This window comes from Berghia stephanieae, chromosome 4 (assembly GCF_034508935.2).
Source record: "Berghia stephanieae isolate SIO BIC M18660-M18661 chromosome 4, UCSD_Bste_1.3, whole genome shotgun sequence".
Lineage (NCBI taxonomy): Eukaryota > Metazoa > Mollusca > Gastropoda > Nudibranchia > Aeolidiidae > Berghia > Berghia stephanieae.
The window spans coordinates 89,776,943-89,799,376 of record NC_088363.1 but is presented as its reverse complement, the minus strand read 5'-3'; the positions used below and the strand labels follow the sequence as shown (position 1 = coordinate 89,799,376).

Below are 22,434 nucleotides of genomic sequence, written 5' to 3'. Positions count from 1 at the left end.
CATGCGCAAAACCATTTTGACGTTCTCTCTGTAAGGTGACGTCCAATCAAGGGACGCTCCTCTTCCACTAATCTCATTCCCTAAAAAAAAATAAAAATAAAAAATTTTAAAAATTGAGCATTTATATAGCGCAATATCCACTTAACGTGATCAATGCGCTTTACAAGGGGTCCCTGGTCAACAGCAACATTTAACATGTAGGACGAGACATGACGCCTGTAAGGCGATATTACAATTTTTCGGACAAAGACAACGCTGTTAACGGCCAGGTACTCATTTTACACCTGAGTACGGTGAGAGAATGTGAGTAAAGAGTCTTTTCCAAGGACTCAACTATGCGCCGAGCGAGGCTCGAACCCAGGACCTTCCGATCCGAAAGCGAGTGTCATACCACTAGACCACATAGCCGCGCATAGCTATTGCTTTACACAAACATGTCATCTTTCTCTCAAATTAAATGCTCATTTCATTGGCTTGATTTCAGGCTTGAGAAGGAGGTAAGGGGTTGTGATTGAATGTGCGTATGGAGTGCAAAAGTAAGAAATGAGAATAGTTTTGTGTGATGATACAAGTCAATCATCTACACCAGGATGTGATCCGAGAGTCAGAAAACTCAAATTTTTTCAAAGATATCAATGTGTATTTGACGTCCTCTAGAAGAGGATGAAAAAGACATCGAGTTTAAGAAAAGTACTATATGTTTGGTTAAACAAAAAACATGTTTTAAAAAAATGCCTATAAGTCTTTTACAATCTGCAAACATCGGCCCACAATATACAAAAACTACAAAAGAAAAGGGAAAAAGAAAAAAGATTAAAACTCTCACAAAAAATGAATAATTCAGTAATTCATTTCTAGCAAGAACTAAGTCTGCTTCAAAATGATTTGATTCCCATAAAAACACTATATTTTTTTTTCCATTCAATATTTTTCCAATCAAAATAGGTTCTGAACATCCTAGCCAAAAGAGCTTTTGTGTTGTGCAAATAAAGTAACTCATTCTGTCCACGCACACATTTAACTCTCTCAACCCTAACACCGACTATATCCGTAGTTTACCCGGGTTACATTTACCCCATGCCTATTTATTACATTTTTATGAGACAAATTATAGGCGTAGAATCAAAGCTTATGATTTTTGTTTTTACATGTTAATGATAGTTGAATAAAACTATCTATGTATGTACATGGTCATTTTTAATACATTTTTTCCAATTCTGAAAAGTAGAAAAAATCTCTAGGATTGAATGAGCTAATGGTGAGGCAAATGATATAAACAAAAGACAGCTGTGGTCATCTACCCACTTTGTTCATTTTAAAACGGAAATGTCTCTAATCCCTACATGTTTATTTTGCTTTTTTCAAAGTTCAAAGTTAATTACTTAAAACATTCTTATCAAATGAGATCCCAATTAGATGCTGATATCAATATTCAAGCAAAAACCCTTGGTGAGTGGAACAATGATAACAAACAAAATAAACCCCAGAAATAACAAAAAAAAGAATAATTTAACACTTTAAGGATTTTAAAAAATAAAGAAACATAAACATAAATTTGAACAGTTCAATTAACTTCATTTCTTTACACCAAAAAAAAAACAAACAAAAAAACAACAAAAAAAAACAAAAAAAAACCCAAAGACAATCCTGTCTTTAAGCAAGAGATTTTTTTTTTTAATTTTAAAATTTATTCACTTCCCTTTCCTCATACAATGTCCATGCCTGTAATAATAGTCGAATATTAACTATCAAATGACGGTAGGTCTTTGCGGTAGACACATGTTGTAATGAGCTGTTTGATCCCAGAATTTCATATCTTTCCAGCCACACCATCCCTGCAGCATGAAAAAAAAATATCATGTGTAAAATATTATAGACAATAATAAAGGATCAACTAGTAAACTGTATATGATAGTCACAAATTTTGGCTTAGAATATTTCACGTATCCTCTTAATGAGAAATATTTACAAAATGAAAAGAAGAAAAGTGGTGTAAGTAAAATTTAAGGTTAAACAAATGGAACACTATCTTCTAGAATGTAGAGGGTAGAATTTACCCTATCTACCTCATTGGGACCATGAGAAAGATGTTCTTGCCAACTCTATGTCAAATAAAGGGTTTGCATTTGACAAGGTAGAATATAATTTTGTTGTTATTGTTCTTCTTCGTCCCCCCTCATGTTGTCATGATTATTGAATATCTAACGGAATAACACCATTAATTTTCTCAGTTCTTTCAGGATCCCATATAGCTTAGTCTCTAGAGGTGTGGTTGCAAGGCCAAAAATACTTTCCTTCTCTTGCATACTTTGGGCAGGTCTGAAGTATATGGTATGAAGGCGTCGTCTTCTCATCCACCACAATCACCCATGCCTGTTTCCCGTAATTATGTTTAAAAAAATGATTTGTCATGGCTGCATTGTGGTGTTTCCACACAGCCTTAAACAACGAGAAAATAGAGGAAATATAACTGGCTTCTCAGAAGCAGTAAATCACCTTATACTGGCAGTCGGCATGCAGTCAAATGTTAGCATTTCTCTGTTACTTTTATACCGTTGTTCCCTACAAGAAGAGTTTTTGTAACACTGATATGCTTTAAAGCTTATAAAACAGCCTTTATTTACAAAAAACTGTTGATTGGTTCATAGATATGAACACTAGTGTTTCTAAGGACAACAAACCTTATCCTGAACAAGCTTTAAATCTTCTCCTCCTGTATAATGGGGGTCAAGGATCAAGAATGCAATGTCTCCTGTCATCTCATCGTAGGCAACACCTAGAATTGTATGGGCCAGTACACCGCCACCTGGATTCGAAAAAGACATTAATAAAACTGCTATAACATAAAATGCCAAATAGACTAATTACAATAGAACTGTTTTAACATTATCTCAAATATGAAAAAAGGCACGAAGCCATAGTTTCTTATAATTTCTGTATTAAGAAACGGACAATACTAATCGTATGATAGCTTTAAATGGAAAGCTGGTTTCATGGCAATTACTTCCAATTTAATATTAATTTAATTAACTATCTAACCATTGATGAAAAAACCCCAGAAATCTTGTCCATAAAAAAAGCTTAAAAAAAAAAAAGGCTATCATTTTAGTTATAGACCGTATATTGAATAACATGGAACCCAGGATCAAAGTTTTGTGGGGCTATATCCAATATTGATAAAATATGTGATACAGGGGAAAATGGAAGGCAATTGAAGAAGGGGAAGACCTAGGCCTACCTATAAAAAAAAAACATCCTAGAATGGACAGAGATGAATGGAAGGGAACTAGATTATGATACCGTCAACAGACGAAGAGAATGGGCGGAATTTGTCATCACAAAGTGCAGGCAGTCAACGTCAATGAGGACGACATTGGATAGTGAGTGAGTGTGAGTGATCTCCAATATTATGGGGATAGGAAATAAGCCACAGACCAAACTAACTTCAAGGTTGTTTAAAAACTCAAATCTAAGCTATTTTTTTTTTTTTATTCTATTTTTTGAAATGTTTACTTATTTCCTGTTCAAGTCCACAATACCAATTTTAAATGACTGTATAAAGAGAATATATTGACCAATATTTCAAGAAAAGAGTAACAAGCAAGATTTGCAGTCCACTTCATGCAAATGAAACCAATATGAATTCTACTTCAATAAAGTCTACGGTTCTGAAGGAGGGAGTAATAAATAGAATGGTTTTCTTCATTTGATCCAATCACCAACTTACTGATAGTTGGGATTATGAAATATCAAACACAACGTTCTTTTCTTCGCTGCACCTTTGACTCGACACAATTCAATCTAAAAAATAATCATCCAATCATCTCTACCTGTATTGATAAAAGAAATGACAGCAGAAAATGCTGGATAGTTTTACTGAAAAATTTATTCCCTCCTGAAATTCCTGAGATCATTAAATTGTCAATAAAACAAATAAATAAAATTAAATTACTGATATCCATCCAAGGGGAAATTTGCATTTAGGATTTTTAACTAAAAAAAAAGAATAAATGAAAAAAAAAAAAAAACAAATAAATAAATTTAAATTTTTTTTAAAAGCCTAAGATAACCCAAGCATCAATAGCAGTGTGTTGTTGTTGCAAAGTGAGAGAAGGCGACTAAATTGTGTAGTGATCTGGCTAAACCTGTCCGTCAGTTGTCGGAAAAATTTGAATCAAATATTATTACATAGTCGAATAGAAGCACCCTTTCTTGCTCAAGGAGAAACATAATATGCCAGTAACATGATACGAACCCAGGACCTACAAATTTAAGTGGAATACCTTATCCACTGAGCAATCTGAAGCCCCTCGAGTTTACCATAGTTAGATTACACACACCAATCATTACACACACCAATCATTACACACACCTATCATGACTGGAGTCCCTTGGCTTTGGAAATGAAACAGAAGTTGTTGTCCAGTGGATGCCAGTTCAGCGCCTGAATTTACATTGATGAACTTGCTTGAAACCTGAAATACAAGTAAAAGTCCGTTAAATGATTTTAATAAAATACATCTCGTTAGCTTTCATTACTATCAATCCCTTAAGTATGGCTAGAGATTCATATCCATAAAATATACATTTTATCTAAATTCACATCTATGACGTTCTTAATCTAAATTTTATATATTAAAAAATTCTCTTTTGTATCTTAACTTAAAAATTCTTCCGACAATATCTATGAAGTTTGAACAAAATTTGGGAAAAGATTCAAGTTTCAAATAAAAATATTTATATAAATATTGCATTGTGTTGGATACAAATATGGTACGAAAAGTGCTCGACATGTGGTAAATATTAAAATAATATATAAATATTGCTAAATTTGTCTATTAACATGACCTTTTTTTAAATCTTTGGTGTAAAAAAAGGCCAAACTTGGCCAAATAAGCGAAGTAAAATCTATCGGTACAGACAATTGCAGATCTGTTGTTAGCACTATTATGATCATTACCAATTGTATTTCTGATTCATCCAAAATGCCTTGTTTCTAGATTTTTTTCTATAATGAGGTAATAAACCGATCATGGCAAACTGTTTCACAAAGAATTAGATTTATTCGTACTCCTAATAAATGATCGAGGACATAGCTGACTTCAAAGGACCCAATCCACTGTTTGCTGCCAACAAACTTTTCTCCTTTGTCACCACACTTGTATAATGCCTGAAAAAATGGAGAAAAAAATGTTTAATAACAAACAAAAAAAAATATTTTAAAACCTCAAATAAAAAAGTAGTAATAGTAGTAGCAGCAATAGCAGTAGTAGTAGTAGTAGTAGTAGTAATAGTAGTGGTAGTAGTAGTAGTAGTAGTAGTACTACTACTAAGTAGTAGTAGTAGTAGTAGTAGTAGTAGTAGTAGTAGTAGTAGTAGTAGTAGTAGTAGTAGTAGTAGTAGTAGTTGTAATAATAATAATAATAATAATAATAATAATAATAATAATAATAATAATAATAATAAACAATAACAATAATAATAATAATAATAATAATAATAATAATAATAATAATAATAACAATAATAATAATAATAATAATAATAATAATAATAATAATAATAATAATAATAATAATAATAATAAAAATAATAATAATAATCGGGAGATATAAGACACATCAAGAGTCCACCATCCATGTTTTTGCACTAGAAAACCCCACAATATTGTTACACATCCATCAAAACTATAACAACTATCAACAAGAAAATGAACGCGGTATGTCTCATCCACCTACTTACCTCTTGAATGTCCCTGTGGCCTGGGATGCTCTTATCGGTGTAGCCCTGATACTTGAACCAGGAGACGATGGTTTGAAGAGACCGGTAAGCACAACCCCATTTGTCATCATTGAATCTATCTTGCATGTAATGGTGGTAACTGTAATAGCCCTCCACTGTCGACACTGTACCACTCTTCACTGGATGGAACAAAAAAATACATGAAAAAATATGTACTGTAAAATATCAGAATCTCAACCCTTGCTATTGTGCCAATCTCCGTGGCCAACCTCTGTTACTTACAAAGGGCCTCCGTCTTCCTCTATCCGTGGCCATCATCTTCAGTGAGCTCCATCCTGGTCTCCCTCGCTTCTCTCATCTCTCCCGTTACTATTCTCCTCCAAGCTGCTCCCGGATTTCCTTTTCTTCTCTTTCCTTTTTGTGTCCAGTGTAGGGCAGTGCTGTTGATGTTTCCCACTTCCTTTTTCATAACATGCCCTATCCACTTCAACTCTTTTCCATGTTATCCATCCCACATTGATCTAGCTCACTTCTATTATCCTTTTATCAAAAACTTAATGAAGAACAGGAGCAATATCCAATAAATGATTGTATCATTCATCACTTTGCCTATAATTCCATTGTCCTGATATGGCAGTACATTGAAGTATCACAGTGATTCTTTCAGCGGTTCATACACTTAAAATAGTTTTAAGATCATTTAGATTTATGAAAACAAAAGTGTTTTTAGTGTTATGTAATTTAATCAAAAATTACTTTAAAGCACATTGAGTACCTTACTCCTGTTAGTCATTATTATTGATTTTATAATTTAAAAGTACAGTGCAACCCCTCCATAACAATATCATAGGGACCAGAAAAAAACTGTTGATAGAGAGGGTTGCTGTTATAGCAGAGCAACCAAAAATACTGGAGGGGAGAGGACTTGACTATCGCTATCTCTTTCCAACCATGTATTGTGGCCATTTTAGCTGAAGTAAGTTACTTTGACAAGAGTGTCGTGTTGCTTCTTGAAACGACGAGAGCCAGTCAATACTTGCTTAAAAACTCTTTATTCCTAGTAGCTTGTCTACTATTATCCTCACCTGACATCTGTGTTTTGATCACTCAACTCAGTGGTTCAAACTCACACTGTTTGATTTTCTCTCGGTTCTTGATGATCATGGTCAAGTTATGGGGAATCTCTGACGTCTGTTCCATAAGTGATGCAAAGCAAAACAAAAAGCTAGCTTAAATGGAAGCATTCACTCACTGGTCGAGTGAGGTGATGCTAGCTCACAAGCCAAAGGTATTATAGTCAGCACTTTTCTCTTCAACTTGTTAGAAAAAGATGTTTGATAGTATTGTGATCAGCGATTAGATCATTTTCGTATTCGTGAGTGTGATCAGCAATCAGAGATACAGACAGCGGGTCAATAATGCATTATCTTATAACTGAGACGTGTTCCTTTGATGTGGAGCATTCACTAGCTTGTCAACTACCATGGAGTTCACTCACGCCACAACGGTCGACTGGCTAGTGAATGTTTGTATAATGCAAAGCGCAAAGTAAGCTGGGTTTTTGTCATGTTTTGCCTCGGCTAATGAAAATTCCAGTATCAACTGGTCTGGAGGGGACTGGATATCACTGGTCAGCCAATCAAGTGTTTTTCAATAGCCATGACTACAGGATTTCATTGGTCGAAGAGCAAACGTTTTCATTGGATCGGAAATTTTTCCTTGACTGTGGATTTGTAGTCAGCGATTACCGCCATACCAATGTCACTATACAGGGTTTTTACTTAAATGTATGTCATTATAGTGATTTTTTATTACTAATGATATATAGGGAAAAAAATCAGGACTTTGACACTATGTTGCTTTAGAGAGGATGTTGCTATAACGGATGTCATTATAAGTGAGCTGCACTGTGATATAAAAAGCATTGAAGGACAAAGAGGAAAACTTAAATTTTTCTTCTTCGCTTTCATCATTCTTCTCCATATCAAAAAATGCTCAGAAATAAAAATGAAATAAAAAAGCTAAAAAAAGCTATAACCAAAAAATAATTGAAAGTTTTCTTGATATTGATAGTGATTGCCTGAGGCATCTTCTGCAAATTTTTGTATTATTTATAAGATAGTGATATCCTTTTAGAGCAGGCACTTATGTTGGTAACAACAAGATATGAAGTGAGTAGAAAAGTGCCAGAAGACAATAGAGAATAAAAATTATTCGCGGCGGTGGTGGGGTTCGAACCTGCGACCTTATTGGTACGACAACTCCGCCTGGCAGGTGAGAGCGTGGCTCTACCGTGTGAGCTATCCACGAACACAAAATATTCGTTTCAAACCCAAAGTCATTTCTAGATCCCTCTCTCACCCACTTCTTGAGATCGCCGATTCGTTCACCACCATCGCGAAGTAATTTTGACCAGCAGTTAAGCTTAATAGCCAATATTCTCATCACAAACATATAACATAGAAACGATTGAGACATTGAGTATGCTCCGGTGTATGGGGTGAATTTTTAATTCAGAAAAGTGAGTGGAGCAGGCACTTATGTTGGTAACAACAAGATATGAAGTGAGTAGAAAAGTGCCAGAAGACAATAGAGAATAAAAATTATTCGCGGCGGTGGTGGGGTTCGAACCTGCGACCTTATTGGTACGACAACTCCGCCTGGCAGGTGAGAGCGTGGCTCTACCGTGTGAGCTATCCACGAACACAAAATATTCGTTTCAAACCCAAAGTCATTTCTAGATCCCTCTCTCACCCACTTCTTGAGATCGCCGATTCGTTCACCACCATCGCGAAGTAATTTTGACCAGCAGTTAAGCTTAATAGCCAATATTCTCATCACAAACATATAACATAGAAACGATTGAGACATTGAGTATGCTCCGGTGTATGGGGTGAATTTTTAATTCAGAAAAGTGAGTGGAGCAGGCACTTATGTTGGTAACAACAAGATATGAAGTGAGTAGAAAAGTGCCAGAAGACAATAGAGAATAAAAATTATTCGCGGCGGTGGTGGGGTTCGAACCTGCGACCTTATTGGTACGACAACTCCGCCTGGCAGGTGAGAGCGTGGCTCTACCGTGTGAGCTATCCACGAACACAAAATATTCGTTTCAAACCCAAAGTCATTTCTAGATCCCTCTCTCACCCACTTCTTGAGATCGCCGATTCGTTCACCACCATCGCGAAGTAATTTTGACCAGCAGTTAAGCTTAATAGCCAATATTCTCATCACAAACATATAACATAGAAACGATTGAGACATTGAGTATGCTCCGGTGTATGGGGTGAATTTTAATTCAGAAAAGTGAGTGGAGCAGGCACTTATGTTGGTAACAACAAGATATGAAGTGAGTAGAAAAGTGCCAGAAGACAATAGAGAATAAAAATTATTCGCGGCGGTGGTGGGGTTCGAACCTGCGACCTTATTGGTACGACAACTCCGCCTGGCAGGTGAGAGGCAGGTAAGTGCCTGCTCCACTCACTTTTCTGAATTAAAAATTCACCCCATACACCGGAGCATACTCAATGTCTCAATCGTTTCTATGTTATATGTTTGTGATGAGAATATTGGCTATTAAGCTTAACTGCTGGTCAAAATTACTTCGCGATGGTGGTGAACGAATCGGCGATCTCAAGAAGTGGGTGAGAGAGGGATCTAGAAATGACTTTGGGTTTGAAACGAATATTTTGTGTTCGTGGATAGCTCACACGGTAGAGCCACGCTCTCACCTGCCAGGCGGAGTTGTCGTACCAATAAGGTCGCAGGTTCGAACCCCACCACCGCCGCGAATAATTTTTATTCTCTATTGTCTTCTGGCACTTTTCTACTCACTTCATATCTTGTTGATATCCTTTTAGGAGAAGTTAATCTTTTAAATTATTCTGTCACTTAATTCCCAAATCATATATTTCATGATGTCGGAACGTTCTAAACTTTATCAAGTGAATTGCTGGTTCATAGTCCGAGAAATGAAAAATAATTTGAAACATATTTTGCTATAATCTTCTCCATTTCTTCAATTTTTAAAATATCAAATCTAAGATTTTTTATTTGAAAATTGAACCAAAATGCGTGCTGTAGCTCAATTAATAGAGGACCAGTTGCACACCCAACATTTTTCTGCTGCACCAGTTTATCTTACAGTAATTTGGTTGATGGGTATAACCTTACACCAGGTAGAATGTACTCTACTACAAACTAGTTTCCTGTGGAGTTAGTAGCAAGCATTTGGTCGTCTTTTTCATTCCACAGAAACCAGAATTAACAAAATTCACAGGCCTTTTGGCTCTGAAGGACTTTGTCAAAGCGTGCAAAAGTCAATTTTACCACTGTTGGGGACATTGAGTCCAAGGTGTGGATTGATGAGATAACCTCCAGGGGCGGTGGGATTTAAAAAGATTCCAGCTGATGCCTTCCTCAGCCATGGTCTGTCTTTTGGTAACAGCAATCTATCATGGAATGTTTTTCTTTCATTCTCTGTAGATAATAAGGAGATAAGAAAAAGGAGAAGGTTGAACAAAGATGAAGTCTCAAAACAGAAATACGCCAGGGAGAATCTCATACATGAAACTAAATTCTAAACTTAAGTTGAGAATTTGAATTAAAATAAATATCTCCATAAAACGAAGCGAATTTTGTTTCTTTACTTTAAAAAAATAAATCAAATTTTTCAACTCTGGTCATTTAAATTCTAAACTTAATTTTCTTCATTTAGACACCAGATTAATAGGAATAGGAAGGGTTACTAGAAATGGTTAAAAGATATAAATGAAAACAGGAAAACCATCCAAACAGGGTTCTGACACAGAAATGAATGAAAACTATGATCTGTCCTTACCCAATTCATCCTCAGCCATTTCGCGTGGATACACAAGGGATACTGCTGTGTCTAATAGGGAAGGTTTGAAATGATAAACTTGTGGGGAAAACACTTGGTCACACTGAAATATGATTTTGATAAAAAAAAAATTTTTAAAGAAGAAAATTTTTTTAAATCAGAATTATTGCGAGTGCGCTTTTTAATGAGTTCTATATCAAAAAAATATTTTTTAAAAATTCCTTTTTGAGAGGGAGTGCATCTCATATCAAAATAAATTTAAAAAAAAATTAAACCCTATTATCTCATAGACTGAAGACTGCAGAGGTCTGATCCGCCAAAAATTAAATAAAACATGGTGTGCAAAGCTCATCTGTAGACTTCAGAGTTTTAATCCGCCAATCGTGAAAATTGAAACTTCAGAGGTTTGATCTGCTTGACCATCGATATATAGATGCAGAGGAAAATTCAGTTTTTGAAAAATGGATAACAGGCACAATTAAATCTAGAAACTGTAAATGAAATGAATCATAAGTGCAGAAGTCCCACAAAAAGGAAGAGGAAGAGGAGGGGGAGGTGTATTAGGGGGAGGAGGAGGAGGGAAAGTACATAAATAATAAATTATTTTTTTATCTAAATTTTTTTTAAATAACAAAAAAAGAAAAGAAAAAATCAAACCTGGCAAAAACCTTCTAAGCATTTCTCAAATGCCGCAATCTGCCTTGAAACTGCTTCAATGAACATCTTGTAGAGTTTCTGTATGGCTAAATCTTCTTTGACTTCCACGAGAATGTCAATGGGGAGATTTAATTTCACTGATGAAAATGTACCTAAGAGAAAAGATAAATAATAATGTGAAATTGAATGTAAGTTTCAATTTAATTACAAAAACAAATCAAATGAACGTTTCGGGTTTCCCCTTTATCAACAAAAATTTACTTACAAAAACAGATGTTTATTCATCTTAACTACGCCACTACCACATTATCTCATTTGGTTTATTCATCTTAACTAAGAAAAGAGGAAACGCATCTGATTTGTAAACCCTCTTGCACATACAACCTAAATTTCTGCTTTTTCTTAGACATCGGCAACCAAAGATAAATTTCAACCAGATTACTAGTTAGAGTGACTGAAACAGTTTTCTTTCACCCTTTGTTTCCGCATATAGAAGCCATAAAATGAATTTGCCATTTCCTAAGTAGCTTTGATGAGATATAAATAAACACTATCTCTAGACAACGTCAAAAATAATCATTGGGATATCAATTTCACATATTATTATTTTTTTAACTTTGAATAAATCATAGAATAATAATGATAATCTATTATCTAAAAAAAAATAGAGTTGGGGATCAACATTGCTCCGAACAGCCAGTGTAATATCTATTTCGTCAAGCACAGAATTACTGGCAAATTTACAGACTGATGTACAAAATCTGCTAGATCGTAGTACTCGCTCCTTTCATTGCAAGTATAATTTATTCTAAGCATATCTAGCATATCCACAACAAAAATTGATGATGTAATTTAAAATCTCTCTTGATAGTATCAAGTAATGATCTATTCTTTTAAAAAATAGGGTAGGGGATCAACATTGTTCAGTAAAGCCAGTGTTAAATTTTTATCATCGATCACAGAATTACCGGCAAATCTAAATATACAATACAGTAGTATAATAAGTGTAATGGATGTCCGCCTGTTTCTAACAGCCTTTCTTTCTCTGCAAATTTTGCGAGTTGTCCACTCGTAATAATAATAATAATAATAATAATAATAATAATAATAATAATAATAATAATAATAATAATAATAATAATAACAATAATAATAATAATAATAATAATAACAATAATAATAATAATAATAATAATAATAATAATAATAATAATAATAATAATAATAATAATAATAATAATAATAATAGTAATAATAATAGTAATAATAATAATAATAATAATAATAATAATAATAATAATAATAATAATAATAATAATAATAATAATAATAATAATAATAATAATAATAATAATAATAGTAATAATAACAGTAAAAACAATAATAATAAAGTAGTCCTTCAGAGTCAGTCGGCCCATGGAGCCAGAGTTTATCCCGGTTTCGATAGCATGAAACGGACAATAGCAATTGCTTGCTACCCTTTGGATAGGACGCTAGTCTATCACACATTACTTTCCTCCAGATCTAACAGACCCAGCTACCCAAGTACTGCTGGGTGGACAGGGGGGGGGGGGGGGGGGGGGTCAGAATAAAATCTCGACTGATCAATCTTGGTGCCTTTGTGTGTGAAGCGAGTGCTCTACCAACTGAGCTATCAGGACCCCCAATAATAATCATAATAATAATAATAATAATAATAATAATAATAATAATAATAATAATAATAACAATAATAATAATAATAGAAGTAGTAGTAGTAGTAGTAGTAGTAGTAGTAGTAGTAGTAGTAGTAGTAGTAGTGTGTAGTAGTAGTAGTAGTAGTAGTAGTAGTAGTAGTAGTAGTAGTAGTAGTAGTAGTAGTAGTAGTAGTAGTAGTAGTAGTAGAAGAAGTGGTAGTAGTAGTAGTAGTAGTAGTAGTAGTAGTAGTAGTAGTAGTAGTATTAGTAGTAGTAGTAGAAGAAGTGGTAGTGGTAGTAGTAGTAGTAGTAGTAGTAGTAGTAGTAGTAGTAGTAGTAGTAGTAGTAGTAGTAGTAGTAGTAGTAGTAGTAGTAGAAGAAGTGGTAGTGGTAGTAGTAGTAGTAGTAGTAGTAGTAGTAGTAGTAGTAGTAGTAGTAGTAGTAGAAGTAGTAGTAGTAGTAGTAGTAGTAGTAGTAGTAGTAGTAGTAGTAGAAGAAGTGTTAGTGGTAGTGGTAGTAGTAGTAGTAGTAGTAGTAGTAGTAGTAGTAGTAGTAAGTAGTAGTAGTAGTAGTAAGTAGTAGTAGTAGTAGTAAGTAGTAGTAGTAGTAGAAGTGGTAGTGGTAGTAGTAGTAGTAGTAGTGGTAGTAGTAGCAGTAGTAAGTAGTAGTAGTAGTAGTAAGTAGTAGTAGTAGTAGTAGTAAGTAGTAGTAGTAATAATCATTAATTTCAGCTTTTTTGGAATTCTTTGTATTCAAGATATATTCAGTATTATTGACTTACCCTTTTTGTGAGCAATAATAGGACCATGGCTAGGATCATCCCTCGAGTCAGATCCTACCTGCAGTAATGATACTTCTATGGGTTTCTGTAAAAGGAGAAAGTGCATAATTTTCCAAAAATTTCCTATTGGATGTATAAAGTACATTATTATTATTATTATTATTATTATTATTATTATTATTATTAATTAGTATTAGTATCATCATCATCATCATTATTATTATTTTCATGTAACAATTTGCATGAACGGCATCTTATGTGTGTTAATGAGTTTTTTTTCTCTCTAATAAACAGTTCAATTTACTTCATTTTTCTTGTGCATTCAAAAGGCAGCCCTCTCATTTTTAAACGACAGCATGCAATGAAGCATTTGAAATACTAAGCTTCCGAGAAAGGAAAATCTATGAAACAAAACTAAATGCTTAATATTCACAACAATTTTAATTTCATTTTGTGGATTGACAATCTTTTCAGCAAAAATATTTCTCTTTTATGGTCTTTGGAGTAAGTTCTGTGCCCATCTTATCTCTCTAAGCCTCTTGAATTGTACACACCTGTCAGATCAACACAATCCCAAAATGAAGACTGATTAATGATTCCATTTGTACACTCTCTCTCGAAGAAAAATTATTCTCTGTCAGGGTCCAAAAGTATGGAACAAATTATATAACGAAATCAAAGATGCCCCCACACTCAGAAATTTTAGGAAACTTTTTCCTATTCAGACAAGTTTTAGTAGTTATAGTATTTGTGTTTTGTGTTAGCTAATGTCTGTATATGTGAAACGCCTTAAAGCACTTTGAGGATTTGCCCAATTATTACATATTAAATAAAATGGATTATTATTTTCATAACATATAACAATAGCTTTCCTACCTGAACAGATTTATTGCTTGATCTGACTAGTTCCTCTTCTCTTTGTTCCGCAGCATCTTTCAAATACTTTTTGATATCTTTGACAATTTTCCAGTTTCTGAAGTTTGTGCCAAGAGACATGCCTCCCTTATAAATCAATGCCCTGTTACTGTCGAAGCCAAATGCAAAATTGTGTGCCAGGACAGAATTTTGAAGTTTAGTACACTCCTCTTGTATCTGGCATGACCAATTTGTACCTGTAGAGCAGGGACAAAAAAAAAAAAAAAATATATATATATATATAAATAGCATCATGTCATCTATTTTATTTTAAAATATGATGTATAAAAAAAGTAGTCCTACATAGCCATGGAGCTGGAGTTTATCCCCGGTTCTTTAGCATGAAACAGACAATTGCTTGTTATCCTTTGAATAGGACACAAGTGTATCGCAAAGAACTTCCCACCAGATCCATACCTGTCTACTTGAACATTTCAAAATCAGTAGCCAACACAAAAGTCATCCGTAATAAATGGTACAATTTTAGTAATACTCCACCAATTAACAACAACAACAACAACAACAAATTTTTAAATACTGCGTATCTACAACCTTCTATACGTAAAATAAATGTTGTTGACCTCTACCATTACGAGCTGGCAATCGATTAAGCTATCATGGGCGTGAACTGAGCAGCAGCCTTTATAACTTTAAAGGAACTTTTTCTTTTCTTTGATAACTGCGGGAACTTAAATGAAAAAAAATATTTCTCCAACACTACAACCAAATTGCTAGGAAATCAAAATCCGTAATATTTCTTCCATTTTCGTATGTCCGAAATTGTTACCTAATTTCCGTAAGAATTACGGACGATCCGTAAAAGTAGGCAGGTATGCAGATCTAATAGAACCAGATTCCCAATCGACAGGGTTTTTTAAAAAAATCTCAACCGCACCCTGGATCTATCACAGTCCCTTTGTGTGTCAAGCAAGCGCTCTACCAACTGAGCTATCAGGACCCACAATATAACGTTAAGAGAAGCAAAATGTGAGGCTTCCAAAGGTGCACAAGATTGGAAATGGACCATAGGTGATCAGAAATTGGAATCTAAGGATGTCAAAGAGAGTCAATGTCAGTTCAAAGAAAGACAGAAATTGGCTTAAAGATCTAACAAGGCAAAATAATGGAAATCAAACTAAACATTTGTCACCAAGTTAATATTGTAAGTTACCTTGTTGCCCTGGTGTGGACAAAAGAATAGGGATATCAGCCTTGAGACGCATTCGCACAGCTGAATCAAATATGGTACCGTGATCTACATCCAATTGTTTTACATCAGATTTTGTTAGAGAAACAAAAAATGTATTCCATTCTTTTGATGAGGATATATTTGACCCACACAGGCACATCACAACGACAGATTCACGATCCAATGTCTCCTGTATAAACGAATTCAAACAATAAATCAAACGATTTTTTTTTCTCTCTAAAGGCTGCATAGAGAAAATGATTTCCAAAAATGGAGATAAAGTTAAAGAATCCATCTTCTTTACCTGTCAGTCACCTTAAAATAAATCTTATATATGTCAACTATAAAAATTATTATATAAAAAAAGTAAAATAAGGGTTTATAATGACTCCCCTCGGGTTTTAAATCTTTAAAATCTCAAGTAAATGACTTCTCTATAATATGTGGTAAAGTGGGTCTCTCTCTCTCTCTCTCTCTCTCTCTCTCTCTCTGTGAGTGTGAGTCTCTCTCTCCCTCTCTCTTCTCTCTGTGTGTGTGTGTGTGTGTGTGTGTCTCTCTCTTCTCTCTCTCTCTGTGTGTGTGTGTGTGTGTGTGTGTGTTTGTATGGATTTGTGTCAAGACACACTTCTCTTCTTAAATCATACCAATAAGGACTCTATAGAGCCAAATGATCGGGACATGTCTTGCTCCATTCCTTCAAAGCTAATGTTTCCAGATTGAAAAGAAGTGGCCAAACTGCCCGATGCCACCACTACAATCCCAATGATATCTTTACCTGGAAACAGAAAAATATAGACAAATCAATGAATACCGCACAAAGAGTGCTGAAACAACAACAAGAGATGAAGTGAGTAGGAATGTGCCAGAAGACAATAGAGAATAAACAAATTTTCGCGGAGGTGATGGGAGTTTGAACCCGTGACCTTACTGGTACGACAACTCCGCCTGGCCGGTGAGAGCATGACTCTACCGTATGAGCTATCCACGACTTCAAACCCCCATCACCGCTGCGAAAATTTTATTATTCTCTATTGTCTTCTGGCACTTACCTACTATCTTCATCTCTAATCAACATAAGTGCCTGCTCCACTCACTTATCAAGTACCAGTGGATGGAAAAATAAGGTAGAAAAATAACTGTATGACTGTTTGTTTGTTTGTTTAAAGAAAAAAACCCAAACCCCCCCCCCCCCCCCCAAAAAAAAAACAAAAAACACCAAACTAAACAATGACTACTGAAATATGTGAGAAACAACAGAAAGTTTAAACAATGAAATAGAAAAAAATGATTGACCAATTGAATAGAAAACTACAATGTGTATACATTGCAGTTCACTTAAGATAAACTCTCGCTTAAAATAAACTCTGAGGCTGGTCCCGATTTTACTGCTCTAAATCATTAGTAATTTAAAACGTTTAAGATAAACTCCGTCTGTGACCTAGTCTGGATAAGAGAAACTCATCAATCTGGATCTGCACGGCTGGGACTGGAATAGTTAGACAATCATCCCTCCACCACCCCCATCTCCCATTCTATTCAATGTATAATCCATTCACTTGACACGATCTAGAAACAACACACAGGCTTTATTAGTCAAGTGTGTAGTGTTTGCAAAGATTCGATGAAATATACAAGCACGACGCCCCATAACACTGTTTAGTTTAGCCAAGCTTAACAGGAAGCTGGGTTGACTTTCTGGAGATATGTATTTATTAAAGGAGGATAACTAATACAAATAGATTAAACATATGTGTCACTGAAGGGTTGTCCCCCTTGAGTTTTGGATAAGCTAAACCTTGGATTAGATACACTTTTTTCCTGGTCCCCAGGACTTTATCTAAAGTGGACTGCAGTGTACATGTATGCCACAAGATATCATGGTAAGGATTGCTTAGATCAAGGGACGTTTGAATTACCTGTGATAGGAACAAAGGTCAAATATTCCCTACACTGATATGATCAAACATTTCGAGGATAGTAATGCAGAACAATAAAAATATAATAATAAACAATCATTCATCAAATACATATTTTATATCATGGAGCTCCATATCAATGGTATTTTTGAAGTGATTTATAGTTTTGGAGCCTTTGATTATGAATTTCAAATTGTTAGTAGTGGTAGTAGTAGGCTATATCATTAGACATTAAATTCAAACAAATATTCTTCTCGGGCTTAAATATAATATAACTCATACTGGGCCATTCCATGTCAAGTGGACCAAATTTTCGGAAATTGGGAACCACACCCCTTTTGATTTTCCTCAAACTTGGCTCAATTGAAGATACTTATGAGACATGAAGAAAACAAATTTTCAGTTCAGAATATGGATATTTGAATTTTTTACAATATTTAAAAATTTTGTCTCAAAACGCGTCAAAATCAGATTTGCTTCTGGGTCCATTTTTGAGAGGCTATAACTTTTTTTTATTAATCAAGCTAACTCTCCATATTCAAACTGAAACGGTTATAAATACATAATCATTTTCAAAATCTAATTAAGCATTTAGTTTATCACCAACCACATGGAAAGCAGGAGAGGCAGTGATCGATATCTTGTCCAATTTCAGAGACATCTACAATTGCAGTCTGCCACACTGCCAAGATGGTTGAAGGGTCCTCATTTTGTCCAATCAGAAATCCATTTAAACCAGATCCTTTCCATGGAAAATTTTTGATAGCCTGAAATTATTGAAGAAAAAAAAAACCACATTAAAAATAAATACAAAATATTGATGCATTTTAAAAATGGAGATTATTATAACTTCTTGTATACTTTATTAGGTTGAACTTTATGCGTTCATGCAAGTCTGTGTGAATAATGATTATTTCCTGATAAAGTAACGAGTGAAAAAAATTATACATTTAAAGAAAGCACACATGGTAGTCATATATAATAAAGAGAAAGTACTTCAAAAAATCACTGTGCAATAATGTAATGCCGAAGTGGGCTGAGAATTGGTTTGTTACTTTTTAGAAAGGTTACGTTTTAGAAATGTCTTTTTGAGGCAGATCTCTCTATACAATGGCCCCAGTCCCACATGTCAACATTTGGTAATACCTGTCAACAAGAAGGGCAAACCTCAGGACCCACAACGGTCTGTAAAGATGGTTCTCTGGGCTATTTTGAAGCATTATTGGTACAAAATGTTTTGAAGGTTCTTGTACTGTTTGATTTAGCTTCTCATAAAAGATTTATTTCACAAACATGGTTCTCTGGGCTATTTTTACAGTCATTATCTCGTCCAACTTTTGTGTTTAGGTCATGAAGCATTATTGGTACAAAATGTTTTGAAGGTTCTTATACTGTTTGATTTAGCTTCTCATAAAAGATTTATTTCACAAACATGGTTCTCTGGGCTATTTTTACAGTCATTATCTCGTCCAACTTTTGTGTTTAGGTCATGAAGCATTATTGGTACAAAATGTTTTGAAGGTTCTTATACTGTTTGATTTAGCTTCTCATAAAAGATTTATTTCACGTCTTCACTCTTGTCCACTTGTGGGGCATAACAAACAAGTACTGTTAAGTAAGCATATAGAGGTAATCGTTCTCCCCCCCCCCCCCCCACAATTGGCTTCGATTCTAGTAGAAGTCTTTCTTGCCTTTTTTTTAATTATAGGCGAGCGACGCCGTTTCAATGTAATAATAGCCCCACAAACCATCTTTACGACACAGGACTGTAATAATAGCCACGGCGTTGTAGTTGTATACTTGTCTGGGGATAACGAAAAGGCTGGGCTTTCATTATCCCCAGACACCCCAGAGAGAGAGAGAGAGAGAGAGAGAGAGAGAGAGAGAGAGAGAGAGAGAGAGAGAGAGAGAGAGTAGAGAGTTTTAAAAAAAGAGGTGGGGGGAGGATGGATGGACATTTATCCCTTGCACCGTTCTGTAAAAAGAAGACGGAATGTAAAAAAATAAAAAATAAAAAATAGTGGCGGAACTAGGATTTGAACCCACAACGTCGATTCTGGTAAAACTTCCAGGGCAGACGACTAAACCATTCGGCCATGACACCCACTTCGAAGTCGACGCATATTGTGTATATTTAGTAACAACTGATTTAATGTTGGTTGATTTTATGTTTTTATAGATATTTTATTAACTTTCCTTAATTCTTTTTTTTTTTAAACTCTCTCTCTCTCTCTCTCCCCCTCTCTCTTGGTTCCTTTCTAGTTTCTAGCAAATTGTCATATTCGTCCCCACTCCGATCTCAAAAAGTGTCTAAAAAGAATAAATAATTAAAAAGCACATAAACAGAAATATTCAGAGAGCGACCAAATGGTCAGATAGAGGAGAAAAAAAAAAAAAACAATAATTTTTTTAAAATAAAAACAATTTTTAGAAATCCATGCTCAGAGACGGAACAAAAGGCCAAACAAAAAGGGGAAAAGAATAGACTCGTACAACAACAAAAAAATTAAAAAAAAAAAAAAAGTGGCGGAACCAGGATTCGAACCCACAACGTCGATTCTGGTAAAAGTTCCAGGGCAGACGACTAAACCATTCGGCCATGACACCCACTTCGAAGTCGACGCATAACGAATTTCCATTGCCATTATCCCCAGACAGGTGTCTGGGGATAATCACAGTAGGGAGTTTAATAGAAATTCTAAATGTACCTCACACACTTGAAACCAATGTCATATGAAAGAGCTGGCAACACAGATTACAAAACAGTTTGAATTTTGTTTGTATCTTGATTAGAAATGTAGTTACGGCAGTTCAAAGTCTGAAATTTCAGACCGATTTTTACCCCAAAATTACCATTGCAAAGTTGTGACCGAAATCGCGTGATGTTAATAAAAAATGGTTAAAACAGTCAATATGGAGTTCTTATCATATATTGTATACCAAAATGTTCGTCTTATCGAGGACAATGCATTTACATTTATAAAGAGGAAGATAAACATTTCAAATTAACACATTATTACATAATATGACGCAAATGTTACATAATCAAAAACTCGGCTAGACGTAAGAAACAATTTGCTCTATCACTTTTGGATTTATCCCCAATATCTCACTGAAACAATTGCAAATAATCCCCTCTTCTAATTAATACATAGAGAATAAAAAAGGGTTTGAGAGTATTTAAATAAATGAAAAGATATAAACATGTTGTGTAATGACATAATGAGTTTATATTTACCTATGGCAATTTAATTGCATATAAATAAAATGGTAGATTGAAAAAGTTCAAATAAATTGAAACAGATTCCCTATTATACCTAATTAGAAGGAAAGTTCTGGCTTTTAATACTTTAAAAAATTCTGCTGAACCACTTTGGGTTTATTGCTATTACATCATTTGAACTGACAATTAATATAATTTTATCCCCCCACCCCCTCCCCCCTTCTCTCTCAATGTATGGGGGTGTCAAAACTAATAGAACTTCTTACCATAATAATTATTAAGGCTAAGGCCTTTAGAATATGGATACAAATGATAAACATATCTAAACATATGGGAAAGAAACTTGATGACTTGATGGCAAAGTAAAATTTAATTAAATTAAAGCAATTGGTATGTTTAAAATATCGATATTATTAATATCGGATTTCACAAAGAGAAGAAATATACGAACTTTTAAAACAAAAACTATAAAATGCCTATAAATAAAGTTGGAAAGTATGTATTCAAAATAAAAACATAGCAAATATATAGTACTGAAAATATTATGGACTAAATTTAACATAATACATAACTAAATTTAAAATATCGATATGAATATCGATATCGTCCGGCAGCCATGATGAGAAGATAATGTAAACAAGGCATTTCGGCGCAGAGTTAAAAAGTGTCTGCGCATCGATATAGAGCCCTGAAATTTGGCATGAATAAAGTTTAGATGTTATTCTAAAAACAAGCGTTTAATTTTTAAAAACACACGCGGTAAATAAAAAAATAAATGCATTTGAAAATTGCCAAATTTTAACTTCATATAACTTCTGGAATTATAAATGGATTTTTCCTTAATTGGCACCATTTAAAAGGAAATTGAAAGACGAAAATAATGATATCAAAATATCTGCGATATTCCTCTTTACAACGAAGTTATGCATCTTTAATTGAACCCCCCAAAACGCGAACGGCAATTTTCGGTCACAACTTTCCTATGGGCGAGTTGGGTCAAAATTTGACTGCCACTGCTGCTGCTTACTAAACTGCCTAATCACAGCCGAAAGAAAACCCTTGATTGAGGTATCAGTGATCAGAGTGCAGACAGACAGTAAAGGTTCTAATAATTCTAGAATTAGAATTCGATAAATTAAATATATAATCTAGATATCTAGTAGTAGAGCTTAAATAGTAACAGTAACAGTGAACTGAACAGTAATATCTAGAGTTGACAGTCAGTAACTGTAACAGTAACAGAACAGCTGTCAGTAGTCTCAAAGAAGACTACAAAAACTGGATTGCAAAGCACTGTTATGTTCACCTCATTCAGTTGATGTGAAATAATAACAGTCATCCTGACACTTATATGTATATGTATTCTAAATGATTAAACATAAATGGGTTGTAAAATGTCATGGGACGTCTGTGTGAATGAGTCTTGATTTCCTCCACCCATCAAACTAGGCTAATCAACTTTCATTTTCATTTCGTGTTAACGCAAGGGAGGTTA

At 34.3% G+C, this 22,434-nt stretch overlaps 1 protein-coding gene across 1 annotated transcript; it reads right to left on the bottom strand.

Annotated features, from left to right (window-relative positions):
• Positions 1–927: 927 nt before the first annotated feature.
• On the bottom strand, positions 928–22,418 carry LOC144971535 (ufm1-specific protease 2-like). Its single transcript, XM_078912547.1, has 14 exons — positions 22,246–22,418; positions 18,324–18,483; positions 16,445–16,575; positions 15,783–15,990; positions 14,573–14,808; positions 13,697–13,781; positions 11,240–11,391; positions 10,583–10,685; positions 10,072–10,221; positions 5,743–5,921; positions 5,072–5,170; positions 4,373–4,475; positions 2,682–2,806; positions 928–1,835 (listed from the first exon to the last, which is right to left on the bottom strand). Exons 1-14 carry the CDS (start codon positions 22,276–22,278, stop codon positions 1,749–1,751), a joined length of 1,851 nt encoding a protein of 616 aa, XP_078768673.1. The 5' UTR covers positions 22,279–22,418; the 3' UTR covers positions 928–1,748.
• Between the last annotated feature and the right edge of the window lie 16 nt (positions 22,419–22,434).

Coding starts and splice junctions, on each gene's coding strand:
- LOC144971535 (XM_078912547.1), bottom strand. CDS start 22,278: ATGACTGTTATTATTTCACATCAACTGAATGAG. Junction 16,576..18,323: donor CCTCTCCTGCTTTCCATGTG/GTTGGTGATAAA, acceptor TTCTGTTTCCAG/GTAAAGATATCATTGGGATT. Junction 10,686..11,239: donor GCTTAGAAGGTTTTTGCCAG/GTTTGATTTTTT, acceptor ATCATATTTCAG/TGTGACCAAGTGTTTTCCCC.